Here is a 19,077-nt window from a genome sequence, read left to right on the forward strand (position 1 = left end):
TTACCGTGGTCTGATGTGAAACTAAAAAAAACATGTTGCACCTTTTTCCCTTTCTCAGTACTCGAATACTTTCATTCTGACGGTATTCAGTGGCCCTGGTAATTCAGGGCCACTGTCTCCGGGTGGACAGTGGTTTCGGCCCCCCTCTTCCACGCTCTCATGCTCTCCAAGGTCTCATGACGGCTGTTCTCATGTGTCATGCAAACACACTTGCATGCTTAGTCTCTCTCGCTTTCTATCTCTCTCACACTCACACATACACACATTCTCCCACTTCAGCAAACACATCCATACACGCACGCATTTATTAATTCGCACACAAACGCGCAAGTGTGAGAATGCACACATAAATGCACTAATGCAAACACACACACGCACACTCTCACAGCACTCCCACCTTATTAACCCCTTGGGACTAAATGAATGCAATCTTAAAATGGTAATCCTTCTATGGAGTTCTTCCTGGTAAGATAAATAAAGAACAACAGGATTTAGTGCCTTAGCAACATGAATTAAACCAACAAAACCTTGGTTAGAGTCGAGCAATCATTGTTAGACTCATTTGCATGCTCTTGTAATTGGGTCATAACTTTTGCAGAGATGAGAACTATAAAAGAAGGGACATTTTAACTCAAAAGAAGGTTTTAAATTTGAGAATATCTCACTGCTATTACATGAGACTGGCAGCAACTCCAAATAAGAGAAGATTTGATTTAGCTGCAGTGACCAAGACACAACATATTAGTGGAGGATTTGCTTTACAGAGAGAGTAGACACTGCATGTGCTGTCCATAAAACAGTGAGCGAAGTCTGTTACTACAACCTACATGAATTACAGCTTCTGTAGCCAAAAATAATAAAACAGGTCTATACCACGGAAGATCCCCTTTCTGCTGTGCATGTATCTTGCAGTTGCCAGGGTCTTTTCTTTTTTAGTATTTCCTTTCCAAATGGAACAAAAAGAAAACTGAGAGCTTCAAAAGCCTCTACTATAGCAGGCAACTGGTGTGCACCAGGGATTAATTATCAGCTATCCCTTGAACTGAAAATAACCAAGGCTGCAAGCTGGCAAAATTGAAGCCGCGGTCCTCTGTGCTGTGACTGGTGGTGATGCTGTAAATTAAACATGTCGACTGTCAGCTCCAGAAACTACAAATCCAGATGAATGAGCCTGTATCACTGTGTGAATGTGACACCTCTGAATCCGAGGTATTATATCGGTTTTCTGAGGACATACTTGGGCGCCTGAACTGCACACAAATCTCCGCTTTGTTTTCATAAATTACTGGACATTCTCACTCCCTGCATATCTCCATAACAGCTTTCAGAAAATTATGTTTTTGTTTTCTTGCTCATTTTTCCCATCACTCTGGCTGGGATTTCAGCAAGCCAAGGCTGTGTTTTTAAGAAATTTATAAGAGGTGATCAACAATTAGCTGAGAATAATAAGCACTCCATTCGTGTTAATAATTAAAACCGATTTTTATGACACTGCTTTCAAATAATTCTACTTTTAAAACAACATTTTTGTTCCATCATATATCTTTCATATGTCCTATACTTGTTTTATACATTTTATACATGTTTTATGATTTTATATCTTAGGACTTTATTACTAATATTATCCTACTTTTTCTTTCTTTCTAATCTTTTTAGATTTTCATTGTCTCATTTTTTATTTTCCTTTATACATTTTGCTCTTTGTGTCTTCTGTTTTTTTTTTTTTTTTTTTTTTTCCAGACCTGTGTCATTATTTCTCTTGTAAAGCATTTGGAGCTGCATTTCATGACATGAAATTATTATCATTAATAATAATTAAATATCATTGTCACTGTCCTGGTGCAAGACCAAAATAATAAAAGCTAGGTTTGTCAGCAACTCGGTTATTGACAAAGGGAAGCCAATAAAGAATCTCAGCACCAGTCAACTGCCAAGCAGATGAACCCATAAAGTAAATGCCCACTTGCCTAATAAATCTGTTCCCACTTTCCCTCAGCATACTTTTATTCACTTGTATGCAAAAGAAACATTGCATGTCCTCAGCGCGCAACAATGTGAATGCAACGGGCCAACTGATGTCAGACTCCTTAAATACTTGTTTTCATGGAACATCGTAGACTCAGGGAGGAGCCCATCAAAGAGCGACCACAATGGTGTCTACATGGAAAGGTTGTGACAATAGTCCAGCAGCTGCCTGTTTAGACTCAGCTGCTCCTTGTCCCTGGCGACCACCCCTGATGGGATGTGAGGCCCTCAGTTCTCTCTACCACTTCACATGGCAGCTCCATGATATAGAGGTCCTGCAGGGGTCCTGTTTGGTGACCGGAGGGCGGCTCTTAAATCTTGCGTCTCGTGTCAGAATATTTGAGAGGTTGGCCCACTCCGACAGCTTCGACAGGGATCAAGAAACAGCCTTACTCTGAGTGCCTGCCATTCTGTGGCCTCTCATTACTGTATTGCCAGCACAGAGCAGCTGTGTTAGGAGACCCTGTTGCTGAGCAGATAGACAGTTCAATAGGGGGGAGGGTCTGTGGCCCAAGCCGAAACACTAAACAGAGGCTGTTCTCACAGGCTTTGATCATTGTGATGTACGCGTAACTGTTGCAGCGGTGTCCCTCTGAAGTCGGACCCCATGCTGTCACCTGTGTCTTGTTAAAAATGGCGGCTGAGGTGGCACACTTGCTATTCCATAACACTTGCCAGATCCCACAGTATCTCCAAACCTGGGGCCTTTGCACGATGTAAGACAAAAGTCACTGTAATGCACAGGTACAGCTACGTGCCCATAAAGTTCTCACACATGGCAGGAGGTGGCAAGTTCTTTTTTAAATATGAACCTCAATAAGAAGAACTTATCTGTCCTCACCCAGGGAGGAAGAGAGTAAGCCAAGAATAGAGTGGGGATGGCAACACTTCCAACACACCTATCAGCACGCTTGCAGGCTGTCCCTGAGGAGATAATACACCCATCAGTCAAAGTGACGCAGGCAGGAGGGCATGCCAGTTACACTGGCCATTCCAATATCTCAGTGCTGTCTGATTGACAGCATGCAACTTTGACTGGCATTACAGTTATTCTCATCCCGGCCTTCTGTTTGTCCTAAAACCTTATCCCAAAACCTAATTATATATCCACTTCTTTGCTTTTTCATGTGAATTAATTCAGAAACTTGGCATTGCTCAGCCTGCCATTGCGCACTGCCCCACTGACACCTTCCTAAAAATAGTGTCCACTAATCCTCAAGTCCCCTCTGGGAAGCACTACACATGACACGGCTTTGACAACAGCAGATCAACTCGGTCAAAAACTACAGATAGATAGTGAATTTAAAACTTCGATGTAGTGAGGGCATGTAGATGTATCTGAAAATTCTGTTTGACAGTCCGTCTCCACCAGGCTTGAGAGCCGGCAAGAGCCCAAGGAAATCTGATATGTGCGGTTGAGCACCTTAATACTGCAGTGCTGCACCCTCTGGTGGGGTACATGAATACAGCTTTTAACAGAAGGTTATTCTAATGTGAGCAACTGATGTAGCCACACACTAAACCTATGAGATCATTACATTTCCATTTTAGGCATCCTGCAGACCATCGTACCTAAAGCAATATACACTTATTGAGGAGAGGTTGGCTTGGCATCTCACTTACAGAGACTTGCAGTGGCAGCTGGTTGTTGACGAGATAGAACCTGTGGGATATGGGCTAAGGGATTGTGTTTGAAACCACAAAGTCATATAGCTACCCCATTATTTCACATGTCAAATATAAACTTTTTAAACGTTGACGGTTGGTTACCCACAAAAGCAAGTGGTATGCAGACTGATGCTGTGCCCACGGGTTAAATTTACCATCATTTGGTTGGTGGTTGGGGGATAATTTCCCACCCTCCATACAGTATAATCACCTAACATCCTAGAGGCAGAGCTGTAGCGCTGATGTAGTTGCCAGTGAAAACTGCCACGCTACAATATATCAGTACTCCAAGGGCTACAATTCTCACTAAGGTCTTGAAGTCACATACATGTTGCAGCTCTCCAATGAAATTAGTCCTAATGGTTTAAGAGATTAAGGATTGAAAATAAGCATTGTGTCTGTTGATTTTCGTCTCAGAGCTCAGTCACACTTTGGAGAAATGGTTTCTGCATCTCTAGTTTTGTTAGTTGAAATTGGCCGCCATAGCATTGTTCAGATGTTTCAACTGCATGGCGATGCGGCGAAATGAAAGCAGTCTATTAAGAGGAAGAGGACATACGTGCATCGTAGGTAATAACTCAATTCAGTCCCTCGTTCAACTATAACTCATATTAGTCACAGTACATATGCAGCAAGAAGTCATCTAAATCAAATGAGTTACACGCGATGATCAGTGCAGCATGCTCTTGCGTTTAAGAGAAGGGGGACATAAATCGTTTGTAATGAAGTACAGCTGCCTAGAGGGATGAATGGCAAGAAACACTTCATACAAGTGCCAGCCACCCCCTTGGCCACCAGAATGTAGTAACAGTAGGGCAGCAGATTGAGTGGTATGCACCCCCTGGAGGGTTTTTGGAAAAGGAGACCCAAACTGAGAAGGGCAGCTGAGCCAGGTTGCATTCCTGCTACATTCAGAAAGTGGGGCCCTCGGGAACCATCTGTAAATCAGTTTTCTTGCGGTTAGCTTCCACTCTGTCCCTCACGACTGTCAGTGGAAGAGTCTAAACACCCCTGAGCTGGGTCTAAACCTGAGAGTAAACATGAAGTTGGTGTTCAAAATGTAGTGCAAAACATTCCCAAACTGTCCCACTTCATTGAATGAGTCACACTTGATGCTCCATGAGTTTGACAAACTGTCTGTTTCAGATAAACGACTGGATCCAGAGGATAAGACAATGGTTCCAACATTAAGATCCCATTCCTAACAGCTGTATCCTCTTCTCCCCTCCCACACCTTATCCCCCAAGTCCATACTTATTCAGAACAAAGACATGATGATGCTGCAGACTGGACAGCTTGTCTTTAATAAGACTTTGACACTCCCACTGACCTTTAAACACACATCAAAATATATTTATAGCATATACACGCACCAGCAATTCAAATATGAGTCTGTGGAATCACAATGCAAATTAGAGAAAACTGAGTCATGCTTGCACGTTTAGAAAAACAAAAAAACAACTGCATGAATCATTAAGTGTGGGGGGTAAACCCCTAGTTTACATTCTATTTCCAACTTGGACGCATGACTTGTTTTTCTATTTTGAACTTGGATTTATGAATACTGGTTCTAAATTTCCTCTGTGATTTCCTGTCAAACTTACACACTTATTATTACATCCAGTACATCCAGTTGCATACAATCAGTCATAATGTAGGAGAGTTAAGTTTAAACTGAAAATGAGTTTACATATCATGTAATAACAATCCATTTGAGATTTTCACAGACCAGGATGTAATCAATGTATATAATACCTGGGTTTGACTGAGAAGGCCTACTAAGAGCAGAGTTGCATAAAAGTCGACTCCCTTACATAAACCCTTTGTTCCACAGACCCCTCCCTCCTTTATCCAACACACAAAATTTCATTTACATTATTCACATAAACTTGTACCCAGTCGTTACATTTCTCTTCAAGTTAAATAACTAAACATAAGACCAAAAAAGCAAACTCACTTCTTTTTTCCAGCTTGTCATAATAACAATTACTCAGCTGTACTGTATTGTACAATGGATGATACAGTCAAGTATTAAGGTGCATGGAATTGGTGCCATGAAGATCATTGGAAATGTTAACACTAATGCACCTGATAGGGTGGCATGTGGCAACATCTTTCATCCTGTTCTGTGTTTTGCTTGTGTCTTGATGCAGACTGCAGAGTTGCTTCTTCTTCATCTTCTTCTCTGGCCCCTTTATCTTGAGAGAGGAGTTTATTTTATTTCTATTTTTATTTTTTTTTTTTGAGAGAGAGAGGGAGCTATAAAGCAGTCAGTGATTGTTTGGCACAGGTCACAGGGCTGTGCTCTGTCAAAGAGGGTTTCTGTCTCCCCATGCGAGTGGTGGCTGGGCTGGAGGAGGTCAGTGGCCTAAGGCGATGAGCACTTCAACACTGGCACATCTCACAGGACCTCTGGGAAGGAGACAGACAGCAGAAGGTTGAGGATCAGAAGTGTCAGCCCCCTGCTGACACCTAAGATTAATAACAAGCGCTGAATAACGTACAAATTGGTCTCCGATGCTTTCGTGCTATAATAATGACCACCCTAGTTAACGTGAGTAATGACAAGGTCTGTAAACGTCTGACTTGGTGACAATACTGGGTGCAAAAGTTGTTGGAACATGGTGTAGGGGCACGAACCCATAAACCTTTTATTGACTTGTTTACGTAGACAAATGTAAAGGCCATAGGATTAAATACCCTGGGTGTAACCCTGATGTCTTAGAGACGTATAGCTGCAGTGAGAAAACGCAGTCAACATGGTGAATCAGTGGGTGATTGATGTAACAGCGATCATTTGACTGACAGCGCCACATGTGAGGCCGAGGAGGGCCACGCTCACGCCTATGAACATTCAAATTAGACCTGGTGGTATGCTTTAAAATAAATTGACCCCATCTATGGAATTACATCGTAACATTTGATCAGTCTCACAAACATTAATCTTCGCAATCATAGCCTTTGTCATAAATACTCTGTCACGTCCAAAGAGTCTGTATCCAGTATCCAAATGTATATGACTGAATGTGAGCAGCTGGAATGTACATGTTTTGAGTGACTGAGACAACAACTACATGTGTTGGAGGTGAGATAAAGGACATGAAATGTTCATTAAAACTGGTCATTTTAGTGAAAATTGTCAAGGAACGGCAAAGCTAATCCTTCTCTGTTTGCTTTGGATATAATTTATGATTAGAGGCCTGTCTTCAGGCTAGCAGGTGAAGGCTAAGGTCTGCTGGCATCAAGTGGGGGAGTCGGGTAGGACCAATAATGCTGACGTTGCCACTGGGAGGGGGGCAAGCGAGAGGCAATTGGATGCATAACTTTAAAAGAGTCTGGTTTCTAATCCCTGGCAGTGCAGCACTTGTGGATAGGGTCTCCTCACCACCTCTGCCACTCAAAGAATTCGACACTGGACACGGGCCCAAGTCAGTGGGGCTGATGAATAAAAGCTGTCATCAGTATAAAGATACCCCACTTCTCTTCACCCTTCTCTGCACTATTTCTTCCATATCCCACATACAGCCCCTTGGGAGTGTTTGGGGATTCTCCTCGCCACACCGTTCCTCTCCCCAGAGGGGAACCTGCTCACACCAGGGTGATGACCTGCGCATTACAAGAGCCAAGAGTCCTACTTAACTGTTCCTTCATGCCAGGGACAGCAGCAATAACCAGTGGCGCCTTGTACTGCAATCTTTATGGTGTGCTGTGAACTCTGACGTTGATATTAAAAGTCAAATGCAATACCAAGTCATTGCTTTCCACAAAGCATGGCTCTATCTGCTCCTAAGGACCGTGGAGCAAATGAGGACATAAGTAAGGTCAAGGGGGTAATGAACTCACAAAGACAACCTGGTCAAGATTGGATTTTTAGGGCAGATACCAATATCAACATCTCAGGATGGGAAAAAAAAAAAGATAATGAAATATTGACTTATATTTTTTAAAGATATCAACACACATTTGTAGTATGGAATCATTAGGTTTGGTAAACAAATAGCTGTAATAAAGATATATACTGCAACTCACTCCTATACAAGTTATGGTACACAATGAAGTCTGGTGGACAAATTAATAATAACATATATTCATACCAACATATCTGCAATGAGCCAATATCGGCCAGTAATATTGGCTTGCCAATATATCAGTCAGGGTGGTACTTGCAAATGATTGGATTAATTTTATTGGGATGTGGATTTAGACATGACGATATTCTTACATTCCTCCTCTCTGACTTAAACTCTACTCACCTGCAACATGCTGAGGCTTTATGGGGCCTGCTTTTTTCATGAACGGCTCCTCGCTTTCAAAAGCAAGGATCGGCTCGATGGGGATGCTGGTCTCAGACTTTTCCCGCCCTTCGTTGGTGCCGTTGCCATGATTGGCCAGCTGGATGATCTCTTCAAAGTGGGCAGCGTCTCCCTTAGTGGACAGACCATTCTCATGTCTGGAGGACTGGACCCCGTTGACAACTTGAACTGAGGGACTAAAGCGGGGAGATGCACAGCAGAATATGGTTATGGTTAAAATGGGTTTGGAAATGACTCAAAACTATGAGTCATCATACCAAGGTCCAATTAGGGGAGACATTTCAAAATCTACCCCAGAAGCATGTTCAATACAGTGGGTAAACATTTCATGGAAACAAAACATTCTCAGAGTATCCCAAGTGTTTATTGTGGCCCTGAATTATGTGGCTTCCTCTGTTCTCCTTTGAGGTTTGAAAGCTTGCAGATCTCCTGCAGCCTTGATTAGCAGTCAACCCCTGGCTTGGGTTTTCTGGCATATAGGTTTTATACTGTTCACGGTGGTCTTGCATCAACTGGGGAACAGGGAAATGTTGAAAACAATAAAGGGGAGCTGTAGTTTTACCTTTCTCTCACATCGGTCTGTCCGTTTTCTGTTTTGTTATTGGACAGGTTGACTTCTGGCCTTGGCTGGTAGTCGGCAGATGCTGCAGGAAACAAAGCAAAACATCCATTAATCCAATGTGAACTATACTCAGGAGCATGCACGTGCATGCACATCCTTCTATCCTACCCTGAACAATCATCCAATATGTGGGATTTAACACCACTGCCTGCGGGGAGACTTTGATGACCGCCCTGAAGCTGAGTCAGCATGACTTCAGTATGAAAGAAAGGCATTCCTAACTCTAAACCTCCCCAGGGTCATCCATACTCTGTGGCTCACATTCTCCTCCTAGACCTTAACAACTGGTGGAGACAGGGCTGTGGTGGAGACGGTTGTCCACACCCTTGACTAGAATCGCAGTAGACCTGCCAGCTGCTCCTGGACCACTGACCACATCAGTGGTTGACTAACATCTTCCTGTGCTGGGGAACTTGGCCACAAACAGCAGCATATCCCCCAACTCTACTTTGGTCCACGTGGAGCCTCCTCATCATTCTCATCTACATGATGTGAAAGCTCAAACAAGGAGGGTGTACATGCCATATGCTTCCGAATCCATTTGGATGAAGAATATAATTTGTCTATAATCAGATAGTCTGGAGAGAGTATGGGTGGAGGGGAGTAGCCCTGATTATATTACTAGTGACACATACTCGCATGGTTTGTAATTGCTTCAGGCTACTGTATTGGTATTGGCATGAGCCTGTTCTTCCTCTCCAGTCCCTAAAGTCCCAGGACTTGGACAACAAGCGAGCACACATGGGTCCTATTGTAATGAAAATAAGAACTAAAACTGCAGCTGTACAGGATATGAGGAAGAGATAAAATCTAATAACCCTTTTTAAAATAAAATGCTCCGATGTGGATCTGACTCAGATGGGAAGTGAAAACAAAAGCACAACAAATATATGTGGTTCCATTTATTGTAACACAGGAAAGATGCAAAGGGGAGAGAGGTGCAGTATTTGTCATGCAGCAGTAAATAATGGTGGAGAGGAGAGTTAAAATAAAGAGATGTTGGTCTAACAACAACATGTGCCTCAACTGATATTGGAACAATTAAGTTAGACATTGTCCAAAATCAATCAGATCCTGTGGATTCGCTATCTGAAACAGCCTGAGAGTTAGAAACTCACTCTTAAGTGGAAAACAACTGATTACAAAGCAGATTCTTTGTTTTAGACTCTTCAGAGCGGATGTCACTTTAATGGGAGATCAAATAAGCCAATTCCTCCAAACGATTCTTTGAGATAAACTGGTTGTAGTGGGTAATGATTTTCCTGTAGCACATGGGGATTCATTATACAACAGAGAAACAGGCAAGGCTGATTATCTGCTTACCTTTGCTGCCTTCTGCCTCTTTGCCATTGACCTGGGTGGTTGGGGAGGATTTGGTCTCTTTCTGTAGAGATGAGAAAGGATTCCAGTTATTCTTAATGGAAAGGTCTTCTTGACATGATGTTTTGGTTAGATCTGAGCAGCAAATGTACCTTGTCCCCTACATCTGTTTTGCGTGTCCGCTTCATGATCTCCTCCAGGCGCTGGGAAAAGAAAAAACAAAAGCATGAGACCAGTAACGAATGTCCCCGAAAAGTGGTCGGCCTTACTTTGAGGTGTCAGCACGCCTGAAAGTTTAAGGCGGAAATGCTTTGATGCATTTTGTCCTATAATGCACCAGACACCGGCACAATGATGGCGCATGGGACACATCCGTAAAGTGAAGAAGGCCTAAATCTAATCATATCACATCAATTAATACAAAATCCAATAAATGTCAACACTTCAAGAGCTGTCATCAATGTTACAAGTTTGGCTGAAGATTTGGTTGGCATTAGGTTTGGTGGGCCTTGTTGTGTGACATGAATTACATTTATTTTGTCTCTTTTGCCTTTTACTATCTTGAAATGATTTTTTACTTGAAACTGAGGTTTTGCATTTCACTGTTGATTGATTCTGTTCAACACTGAACAAAGGATTTCCTGTCTCCTGTGTATCTGCTGGGTTCATGAATCATTTTATTCTTTTAGTGGAAGCAGAGACTCTTGTAAAGGCCCTAGTATCCCCAGGTGGAGAGCCATGTCAGTGCTGAGGAAGCAGGAACTTGTGCTTGCAGCTGGAACAATAGTGTGGGATGGTCAAACACTAAACAGAAGACCAGAGAGACAAAGCACGAGAGAGTGAGACAAACAGGCAGACAGACAGACAAAAAAATGCAGTTCTATGCCTATCCTGAATTGACTCCATTCTGTACAAGCCAGAACTTTCAGTATTTATAATTTGTATGCACGGAATAAAACAAAAAATTAATACAATATGCGACCCTCTTCTGAGGACACAGAGCTAGCACGAGTCAGCAACAAGACAACTGCAGCTGCAGTCAAATGCAGTTGCCACTCATAAAAGTGAAGCATTTTTAAGACCCATGGTCATTCATGGACAAAGCGTAGGCTCATGGCTTTGGCATTTTAGTTTGACTGCACAACGTGTACCTAAGACTACACGTCTGTGATTACGTTGTTTAAACATTCACACATCACTTAGGATTCTTTAAACCATCATCATTTTTATCTTACCTCATTTAAAACACATTCACCCTTGCAAATGAGGAATATATAAAACACTTAGTTGTTGTTGAAGTAATAACAAGAGTGATAAATTCAGGTAGAACACAAAGAGCGACGGTGTGTTGTATGCTGTGACTAAGCAGTGGGTTTTTGGGGTAGAGGACATGCTGTTCTTGTGGGCTAATTCTAACGCTGAGCCAGGCTCTGGCTGGCTGAGCCAGACCTGGCAGGCATAGATAAGAGCCTTTCACACATGGAGAGAAGATGAGGAGAAGGAAAGAAAGGCTTAGCTGGCATACAGCGGCATGGGCTTACTGTGGGTGGTACAATGTGAAAGGATGGTCGTGGTCACATTCGAGCAAATGCACACACACTTTTACACACATCAACACAAATCTACACAAACCCATGCGCAGAGGATTGGCCCCACAAGGCCTCCATTTTTAGGGTTTTAATATAGCTTTTCACTTTTTCTTTCTCTCCCTCAAACACACACACACACACATATACAGCCCTATTAAATCGTGGCATGCAGACAGCCTAGCCAGAATAAGCCAAAAACATTATTCATCTTGGCCTCAGGGATACAACTCTCAAGCATGAGAGCAAGACTTTGACTGATTCATTTGTTACTAATGTCAATTTGATCAGTTATGGGAGGGTATTTTCTTCAAAAACAAATCAAAAACGGAAGCAGTTTGCCATAAATATTGTCTTATTTCTGGTCGACTGAAAAAGATCTGAGTGTGACTTGTGCTTTTACTATGCAAACTGTAATTTTCATTTTGAATTGGATGAATTAGAACAATGATGCAAGGATGGATGGATTGCCCTACCTTTTTCCTCTCCAGTCTCTCCTGCTCCTCCTTTTGGAAGTGTTTCTCTCTCTCCAGACGCTGCTTCTCTGCTTCCTCACGGGCTTTAGCCTCAGCCTCTTCTTTCTGAAACACATGGGCAAGAATCCAATAACAATTTTACTGTCGGCAGAAAGGGGGAAAAAAAAACAACAATCTCAGCCAAAATAAACACGGTCCTTACATAACAAGGGTGTGGCTGTTCTCTAGAATTATTGTTTACAACCACAAAAGGCTTATTTTCCTGTACCTCTGGGCCAAACGTATCTATTTTTGACATTTATAGCCCCATAAGGACAACTCAAAGCGAAATACAATACTTGGGCCTCAGCATAAATATATTGCACTGCATTAAACTGCAAATGCCAGTTCTCTGAAAAGGCCACAAGGGGGTGATAAAGGGTAGGCTGTGCAGGGGAGAGCCATTAAAAAGATAAAAGGAGGGTTCTGCACTGCAGCCCCTCTTGTCATAGGTACCAGGATAAATAAACACTCTAATGAATGGGCGCATTTTGTGGTTCAATGGAAATCTCTCACTGCAAATCGAGGATGATTCCCTTATGGTGCTCCTCAGCAACATCCACCAACAATGGAAGATATCAGCTCTAAGTCAATATTAATCATGCAGGTTATCTCTCAAACTGTAAAAAAGGCCTGTTCGCAATGGCCGAACAGCTTGGATTAATATTTACCATCGAGGACAACAAATCACATTGACGTAGAAGAATGCTGGACTGTTTTTTTGGAGAAGTGTTTTATCAAATGAGGCCAATGCGAGGTGGCCAGCTGAGCTAAGGCAGTAAATATGAGTGGGTGATGTCAAAGCCAGAGAAAATCTGCAGAACGCCCTCTGTGACACGCAAACAGGTTGTGTGCAGAAGATAAGAGTTTGGATGGTTGTGATGGTAAACCGCCTAGGGATGAAATGAGGATGCAGTGTGTGTGTGTGTGTGTGTGTTTGTGTGTCTTGACAGGCAGCAATAATTGTCATACCAGTGCCTCAGTGTCCTTGTCACTGCCATGAGCAAAACAATCTGTGATCCCTTTTCACCCTCTCCCATCTAACCAGGCGTGTCCAGTGCAGCAGCTTCATTAACATCCTTTGTATTCTCCTGATAGCTGGCTGAGAACTTGAGAGTTACTGTAAATCTACTGTGATTTGGCTCGCTTGGACGAACTTCAGAGACCTCCCTCTGTGTGCTGGGAGTCGGCGCGTGCTGGGCGTTACCTGTTTCTGCAGGCGCTGGTTCTCCTCCTGCTCGGCCTTGGCTCTCTCCTCGGCCTCTTTCTCCTCCTGCAGCCGCTGGGCTTCGTCCCTCCTCCGCTGCTCCTCAGCCATGGCGCGGGCCTCCTCCTCCCTGCGCCGCCTCTCCTCTGCCTCCCTCACGATTCGCTCCTCTCTCAGGATCCTAAAGTGGAAGGGCATCAAAAAACGCTGACTATGAGGATTTCCGACAAAATAATGCGCCACTTACAAATGCACCAAACTTACTAAATGCAGTAAATCCATCTATTGACAGGCCATTTCTCCTTCAGTCTGCAGTATCTTTGCTGACTTGACATTTTACCATGTAAGCACAGGCAAGTCTCAGGAAATCAAACTATTTAAGGAAATGGAAACAATTGGCAGGATCAGGCTGGCGGTGACATGGAGAGTGGTGACAAGAGACCACATCAACTGCCAAGCTATAAATAGTGGTTTGCTGTGGTCAGAATGACACAATGGGCCAATACATTCCTACAGCTTACACATAACCCTGCCACCCTGCAGATATGCATGTGCTGTAATACTGTTTGGAGATTAGGCGATTATAATGTACTGATGTCCTCTTTATTTATTACACTGGAAAAAAACTTTTTTTTAACTCACTCATACGGATACCTAATATATGTACATATATGCCCCAAACCAGGGAAATATTGGTATATATTATATGTTAGTCATATTTGAACCAAACATATGTACACTGTGGATATGTGGATATAAGTATAGCAAACATATGTTGACATAATGTATACGTGGAACTTATATATGTGCATATATGAAAGCAACATATTGTGGTCATACCACCATACAGTCCATACATGAAAATGTGCCAAATTTGAACAAATTTGGGTATTCAATATGGATATATATGCCAAATATGGAAATCCCCAGTATTTCTCTATGGGCTATAATGCAATTTGTTGTGCTCCAAAAACAGTTACAGGAGTCTACACTAACAATCTCACAATTACTTCACATAAATTAAGCATCATTTATGATCCAAATCCATGTTGCACTATTAAACATCAGAAGTAATGTCATGTTTTCTCTGAAGAAGACATTACAAACATCTGGATTTTGCAGACTGTTCACATGATCCCAGCTCTGCCACCAGTCTGTTCAGCTGTGTAATGGTTGACAGAATGAATAAGTTCTGCTTAAAAGACAAAAATTTCAGCAAAGCAAGCGTGGGAACACGTCTTGGAAACAACTGTCATCGGCCAGTCATGCTGTCGTATTTCAAATTCCTTCCTCTCCTCTGTTTATGTTGCAGTTTGAGCTTGACAGTTTTTTGACTGGCCAAGGTCAGCACTGCCCTGACCTTTTTTGGGTATGTGTGTGTGTGTGTGTGTGTGTGTGCAGGCATGTTACACTCCTCTGACCTCTCCTTCTCCTCCTGCTCACGTCGCTCCTGCTCCTCTCTCTCCCTCTGCTCACGGGCCTGCCGTCGTTTCTCAGCCAGGATGCGGGCCGCCTCCTCGGGGTCGTTGGTGCCAGCCATGGGCTTGGCTGAGGGAGAGGGTGTGGGTGATGTCACAGGGACGCTGGGAGCTGATTGGACCTGCTGTGTTGTTGAGGCAGTGGAAGCTGTTGTGATCGATGTGGTCACTGAAGGTGACGTGACAGGGGCTGAGGAGACAACGATGGCAGGAACCACAGGCGAGCCTAAAACCAGAAAAAAAGAGTGTAAAGGAGGACACAAAGGAAAAAAAAAAACCCTGACATTTCTGGATCTCTGGGGGTACATTGGGCTTTAACAAAACTGACCTCCACTATATTACAATTATCAATGTGACTAACTAACTAACTAACTAACTAACTAACTAACTAAATAAATAAATAAATAAAAAAAAATAAAGGAATACTTCACCCAAAAGCTATGTATTATTATTTAAGCCACTTTTTGTGCACAGGTGAACCTGCCTCAGACATTTTCCAGAAATGGTTCATTTAGCTTTTTTCCATAATTACTTGGCTTGGGGCATGCTGAACATGCAAATCAAGATTTGCGAATTAAATTAAGCTTCACAATTATACTGAGAATTTGAAGCAAACATTGCCATATCCTTTTTCCTGCTGTTTGTCAAATTCACTGATCAACTCCATCCAACAGTGGCTAGTGGCTACAGTTTCTGGAACCTTGATTTTCTTTAAGTGATATAAAAACTCCTTTTAAAACACCCTTTTCCCAAGGGGATTCGTATAGAGTATTCCTAAATAACAAGGACACATCCACTCTTACCGTGGCATGCACTGAGAAACATTTTGTTCTCAGCAGTTGGAAATTATAAACAATAGCCATAGCTTGAGCCTAAGCCTGGTAATTACGCAATTAAGGCTGATTAGCTTAGCGTCTTTGTGCTGTGTGTGAGAAGACACAGGCCAATGGGCTGCGCGTGCTTCACTCAACGTGTTGCCTTTGTTTGCATGCATAATTAGGTCCAATGGTAATCTTTGCTCGGCTTCACTGCTGCCACTGTTCCTTGAAAGAAATGCAGATTTTCCAGAGACTCATTTTTTCCATCTGGAGGTTTCACATCCATTCTTCCCCAGTTATAGCAAGAGGCTGAGCCAGACATATAAGAACTCCCAGAATTTAAAAAAAAAAATAAAAGAATAAATAAATAAATACAGCACTCACCACAGAGGGAACAACAACGCATAAAAACCAAATGTTTCTTATAAGGGCCAAAGTGTACTCAAAAAAAAAAAAAAAAAAAAAAAATTGAAACAAAAGTATAGACTAGACATAAAGATATAGTGAACTGTTTTATATTCCACTCTTGCCTAGAAATGATAAAAATCCATAAGGCCACTGTTACATGATTGAGTTGGGTTTGTGTGCTGGAGAAAAGGCCAATGATGATTGATAGCCAGTGTGCTGAGAGATAGCTTTCAGAAAACCTTGGCATAGCCATAGATCGTGATTTCTACTGTTCAGCTTCACTATAATGATGAACAGTTTTGAAAAGTTTTTGACGGATTGTCGCAATATATTTCAAGCCAGTGCTCTGCCAATGTGCATGTAAAACCACTATCATGAGTTTTCTCTTTTCTCTTGGACTCACTCTTCCTCGCCTCGGGGGTGGCAGGCCTGCAAGGCTCCTTGGCTCTCTCCAAGGGGATGGGGGAGGAGTTGCGGTGGTCTATTCTGGCAGGGGTCCTGGCTCGCTTGGGCCGGGCCTTGGGGGTGGAGGGGCTGCCACGGGAGGATAGAGGCTTTGGGCTGGGGGAGGCAGCAGGGCTGGGAGAGGCAGTTCTGCCCTTAGGAGTGGCTGGAGATGAGGGCCTTTGTCTTGATAAAGGACTGGGGCTGGAGGGAAAGAAAGGGAAGGGGAAAAAGGGCAAAAAGAAGAGTAAGGTGATCTTGTCTGGATGATTATTTGCTGCTTCATTCAAAGCAATATGAGTGCATTACTCTTATCGTGGGCTAAAGCTGAAATGCTTTATAGTTTAAAGTTGTCCTGAAAAACTCCTGGAGACCACTGCAACATTAATCTAATACATTTCAAATCTCATTCTCAGGGGAGAATGAGAAGAAACTGACAGAACCCTGAAGCAGCATGACTTCATCCAACAGGTTGAAAAAAGACAAAGCACTCAAACATTGCATTATCCCTCAAAGTGCATTACGGGTCAGTTTCCCAGCAGTAGGCAGGCAATGCAACACTTAGAGGGGAAACATCCATTATGCTAGAGAGGAGACTCTTCCTCTATGCCTCTGGCACTGGCAGTTCCGCCGAGCCTTTTTGTTGAGTCAAAGGCATTTGATTTTTCTCCAATTCCCTCCATTCTGTCCTGGACATCATTCATTTCTATGACCTGGAGCTTTTAGAGGGGAAATATCACTCGGCCTGGGATCTTCAATTCCCCGGCTACGCTCAATTAGTGCATGAAATATGCAGCCGGCACCACACAGACGTAAACACGGCCATCATGCCATCCAGCCCAGCTGCTGGCCTTAAACAAGCTGTGGGAACAAGAGGATCTGAGGATAATTTTGTTATTACTCACATTATTTTTGTCATAAGACACGTGTTTGCATGGCTTCTATATGCAAACTGTTGTCTTTTGTCAGACTTTGTTTGAGGGTAGTATCAAAATGCATATACAATAAATGAATGAGTAGTGAAACATCTTCAAGATTATGTAGATTATGAGTCCAGTTTGCCTTCGACTTTCTACTTGTGGATCAAGATAGTGTGGTAACTTCACTGATTGTCACATGGTGCCAAGCTTCTGTAGGGTGTATTTGATGTATTGAGCTGTTAATGCTCAAACCCAGCATCTTTGATTTTATCCATACTCCATGCTCATTTTGAGTCTTGGCTCTGGATGACATGGGAGAGTTGCATGGGATCAGCATGCAATAAAATGGGAGCTAAATGACTACAGTTCATTGCAGGAGGAAAATGACGGACATTACTTGTTGTGGGGGGAAAAGCAATTTACTTTTCCAACAATGTTTGCCAAAATTTCCTTAAATTAGAAATACTACTGGAGCTTGATTTTTGTTATATCTGTAAACAACAAAATCCAACAATTCCCCTAATTAGACTTCTGGCAATAATCTTATTGCTGGTACATGTAATCATATCCAGTATCAGAGTTGGGGTCAATTCACTCAATTACACTGTTAACTAGATAAGTTTTCCAGTTTTTAAATTGTGAATAAAATTCTCCTCTACGATGAACCCAATTTAAAGTGAAGTGACCCCTCCCCTGTCTGAGTTAAAAATAAAAATATGCACATTTTACCTTGGATCATGTCTGTATCTCATACTGGGCAGAGACTGTCTCTTCTTTAGCACCTTCTCTTTAGTGAGGGCACTTCTTTCCTTCTCGTTCTCCCGTTCCTTGTCTTTCTTTTCTTTCTTATTTTTATCCATCTGTACAACACAAATGATGAGAGATGGTAAACATGCAATCTCTAGATACAAAGATAGTTGGTGTAATGTTAGCAAGAGAGAAAAATAGAAAATGTAACATGAAAAATATAAGTGTCATTAAACAGAAATCTGGTGCGGGGACACTTTTTGCCTTCTTAGCAATATTTCCTCAAGTGATCACATCCAACAATCGTACCATTAAATTTTCATTCAAGGTCAGGTGATTGAAAGACCCATAAACGGCAACAGAAACAGCTGCATTATGGATGGTTTTTGCTGGTATTATGGAAAAAGAAGTTACTTTATGTGACTCTTGCTACTGCCAAGTTCTCTTTCCAGCCTTTTGTGCATTCCAGTGTATTTTTATGAGGATTGTGACTTGGCTCCAAGTGACTGGTACGCAACCAACACATTACCGACAGGGCAAAATCTAATGTGGCAGACGTACGGGCGTGGAGCTCCGTCTGTGTTGGCGCTGGGTGATGTCAGGCGTGCTGGACGTCACCCTCCAGCGGTCGGAGCAGCGGTGGTGGGGCCGGTGGGCGCACAGGGTCAGGGGGCTGGCCGAGGCCGAGCGGGGGCAGAGCGCGGATGCTAGGAGGGAGAGAGACGTAGAGCATCTTCATACATGCATCAACTTTTCTATGCACCGCAGCAAATGCTAATCTTTAACAATGACCCAACACTATTTATTATTTCATTCTTGTGTGTACTCACGGGCATCCTTGCCGTTGCTGAGGACACTTGCAGCACTGCGGCTGCGGGCAAGGAAGGACAGGGTGGGCGTCATCAGCCGGTCCACTATACTGCTCTCCCATGGACTCAGTGCAAGGTTGCGGGCTGCAGGCAGGGATAAACACATCAAAACAATGTACAAGTCTTTCTACAATCTT

At 42.7% G+C, this 19,077-nt stretch overlaps 1 protein-coding gene across 6 annotated transcripts in view; it reads right to left on the reverse strand.

The window, feature by feature from the left end:
• Window positions 1–4,968: 4,968 nt before the first annotated feature.
• The window catches only part of map7d1a (MAP7 domain containing 1a), a 43,609-nt gene continuing 29,500 nt past the window's right edge, over window positions 4,969–19,077 (reverse strand). For all 6 annotated transcript variants that reach the window (XM_030072499.1, XM_030072497.1, XM_030072498.1 and 3 more), the window contains 12 exons: window positions 18,902–19,024; window positions 18,633–18,778; window positions 18,054–18,184; window positions 16,364–16,608; window positions 14,678–14,960; window positions 13,257–13,437; window positions 12,011–12,115; window positions 10,101–10,151; window positions 9,952–10,012; window positions 8,569–8,650; window positions 7,947–8,182; window positions 4,969–6,105 (listed from right to left, as the gene is read on the reverse strand). In XM_030072499.1, the coding sequence (XP_029928359.1) occupies window positions 6,095–6,105; window positions 7,947–8,182; window positions 8,569–8,650; window positions 9,952–10,012; window positions 10,101–10,151; window positions 12,011–12,115; window positions 13,257–13,437; window positions 14,678–14,960; window positions 16,364–16,608; window positions 18,054–18,184; window positions 18,633–18,778; window positions 18,902–19,024 (1,655 nt within the window). In that variant the 3' untranslated portion in view covers window positions 4,969–6,094. The remainder of the gene's footprint in view (window positions 6,106–7,946; window positions 8,183–8,568; window positions 8,651–9,951; window positions 10,013–10,100; window positions 10,152–12,010; window positions 12,116–13,256; window positions 13,438–14,677; window positions 14,961–16,363; window positions 16,609–18,053; window positions 18,185–18,632; window positions 18,779–18,901; window positions 19,025–19,077) is intronic.

Source organism: Myripristis murdjan, chromosome 16, assembly GCF_902150065.1.
Source record: "Myripristis murdjan chromosome 16, fMyrMur1.1, whole genome shotgun sequence".
Classification (NCBI taxonomy): Eukaryota; Metazoa; Chordata; class Actinopteri; order Holocentriformes; family Holocentridae; genus Myripristis; species Myripristis murdjan.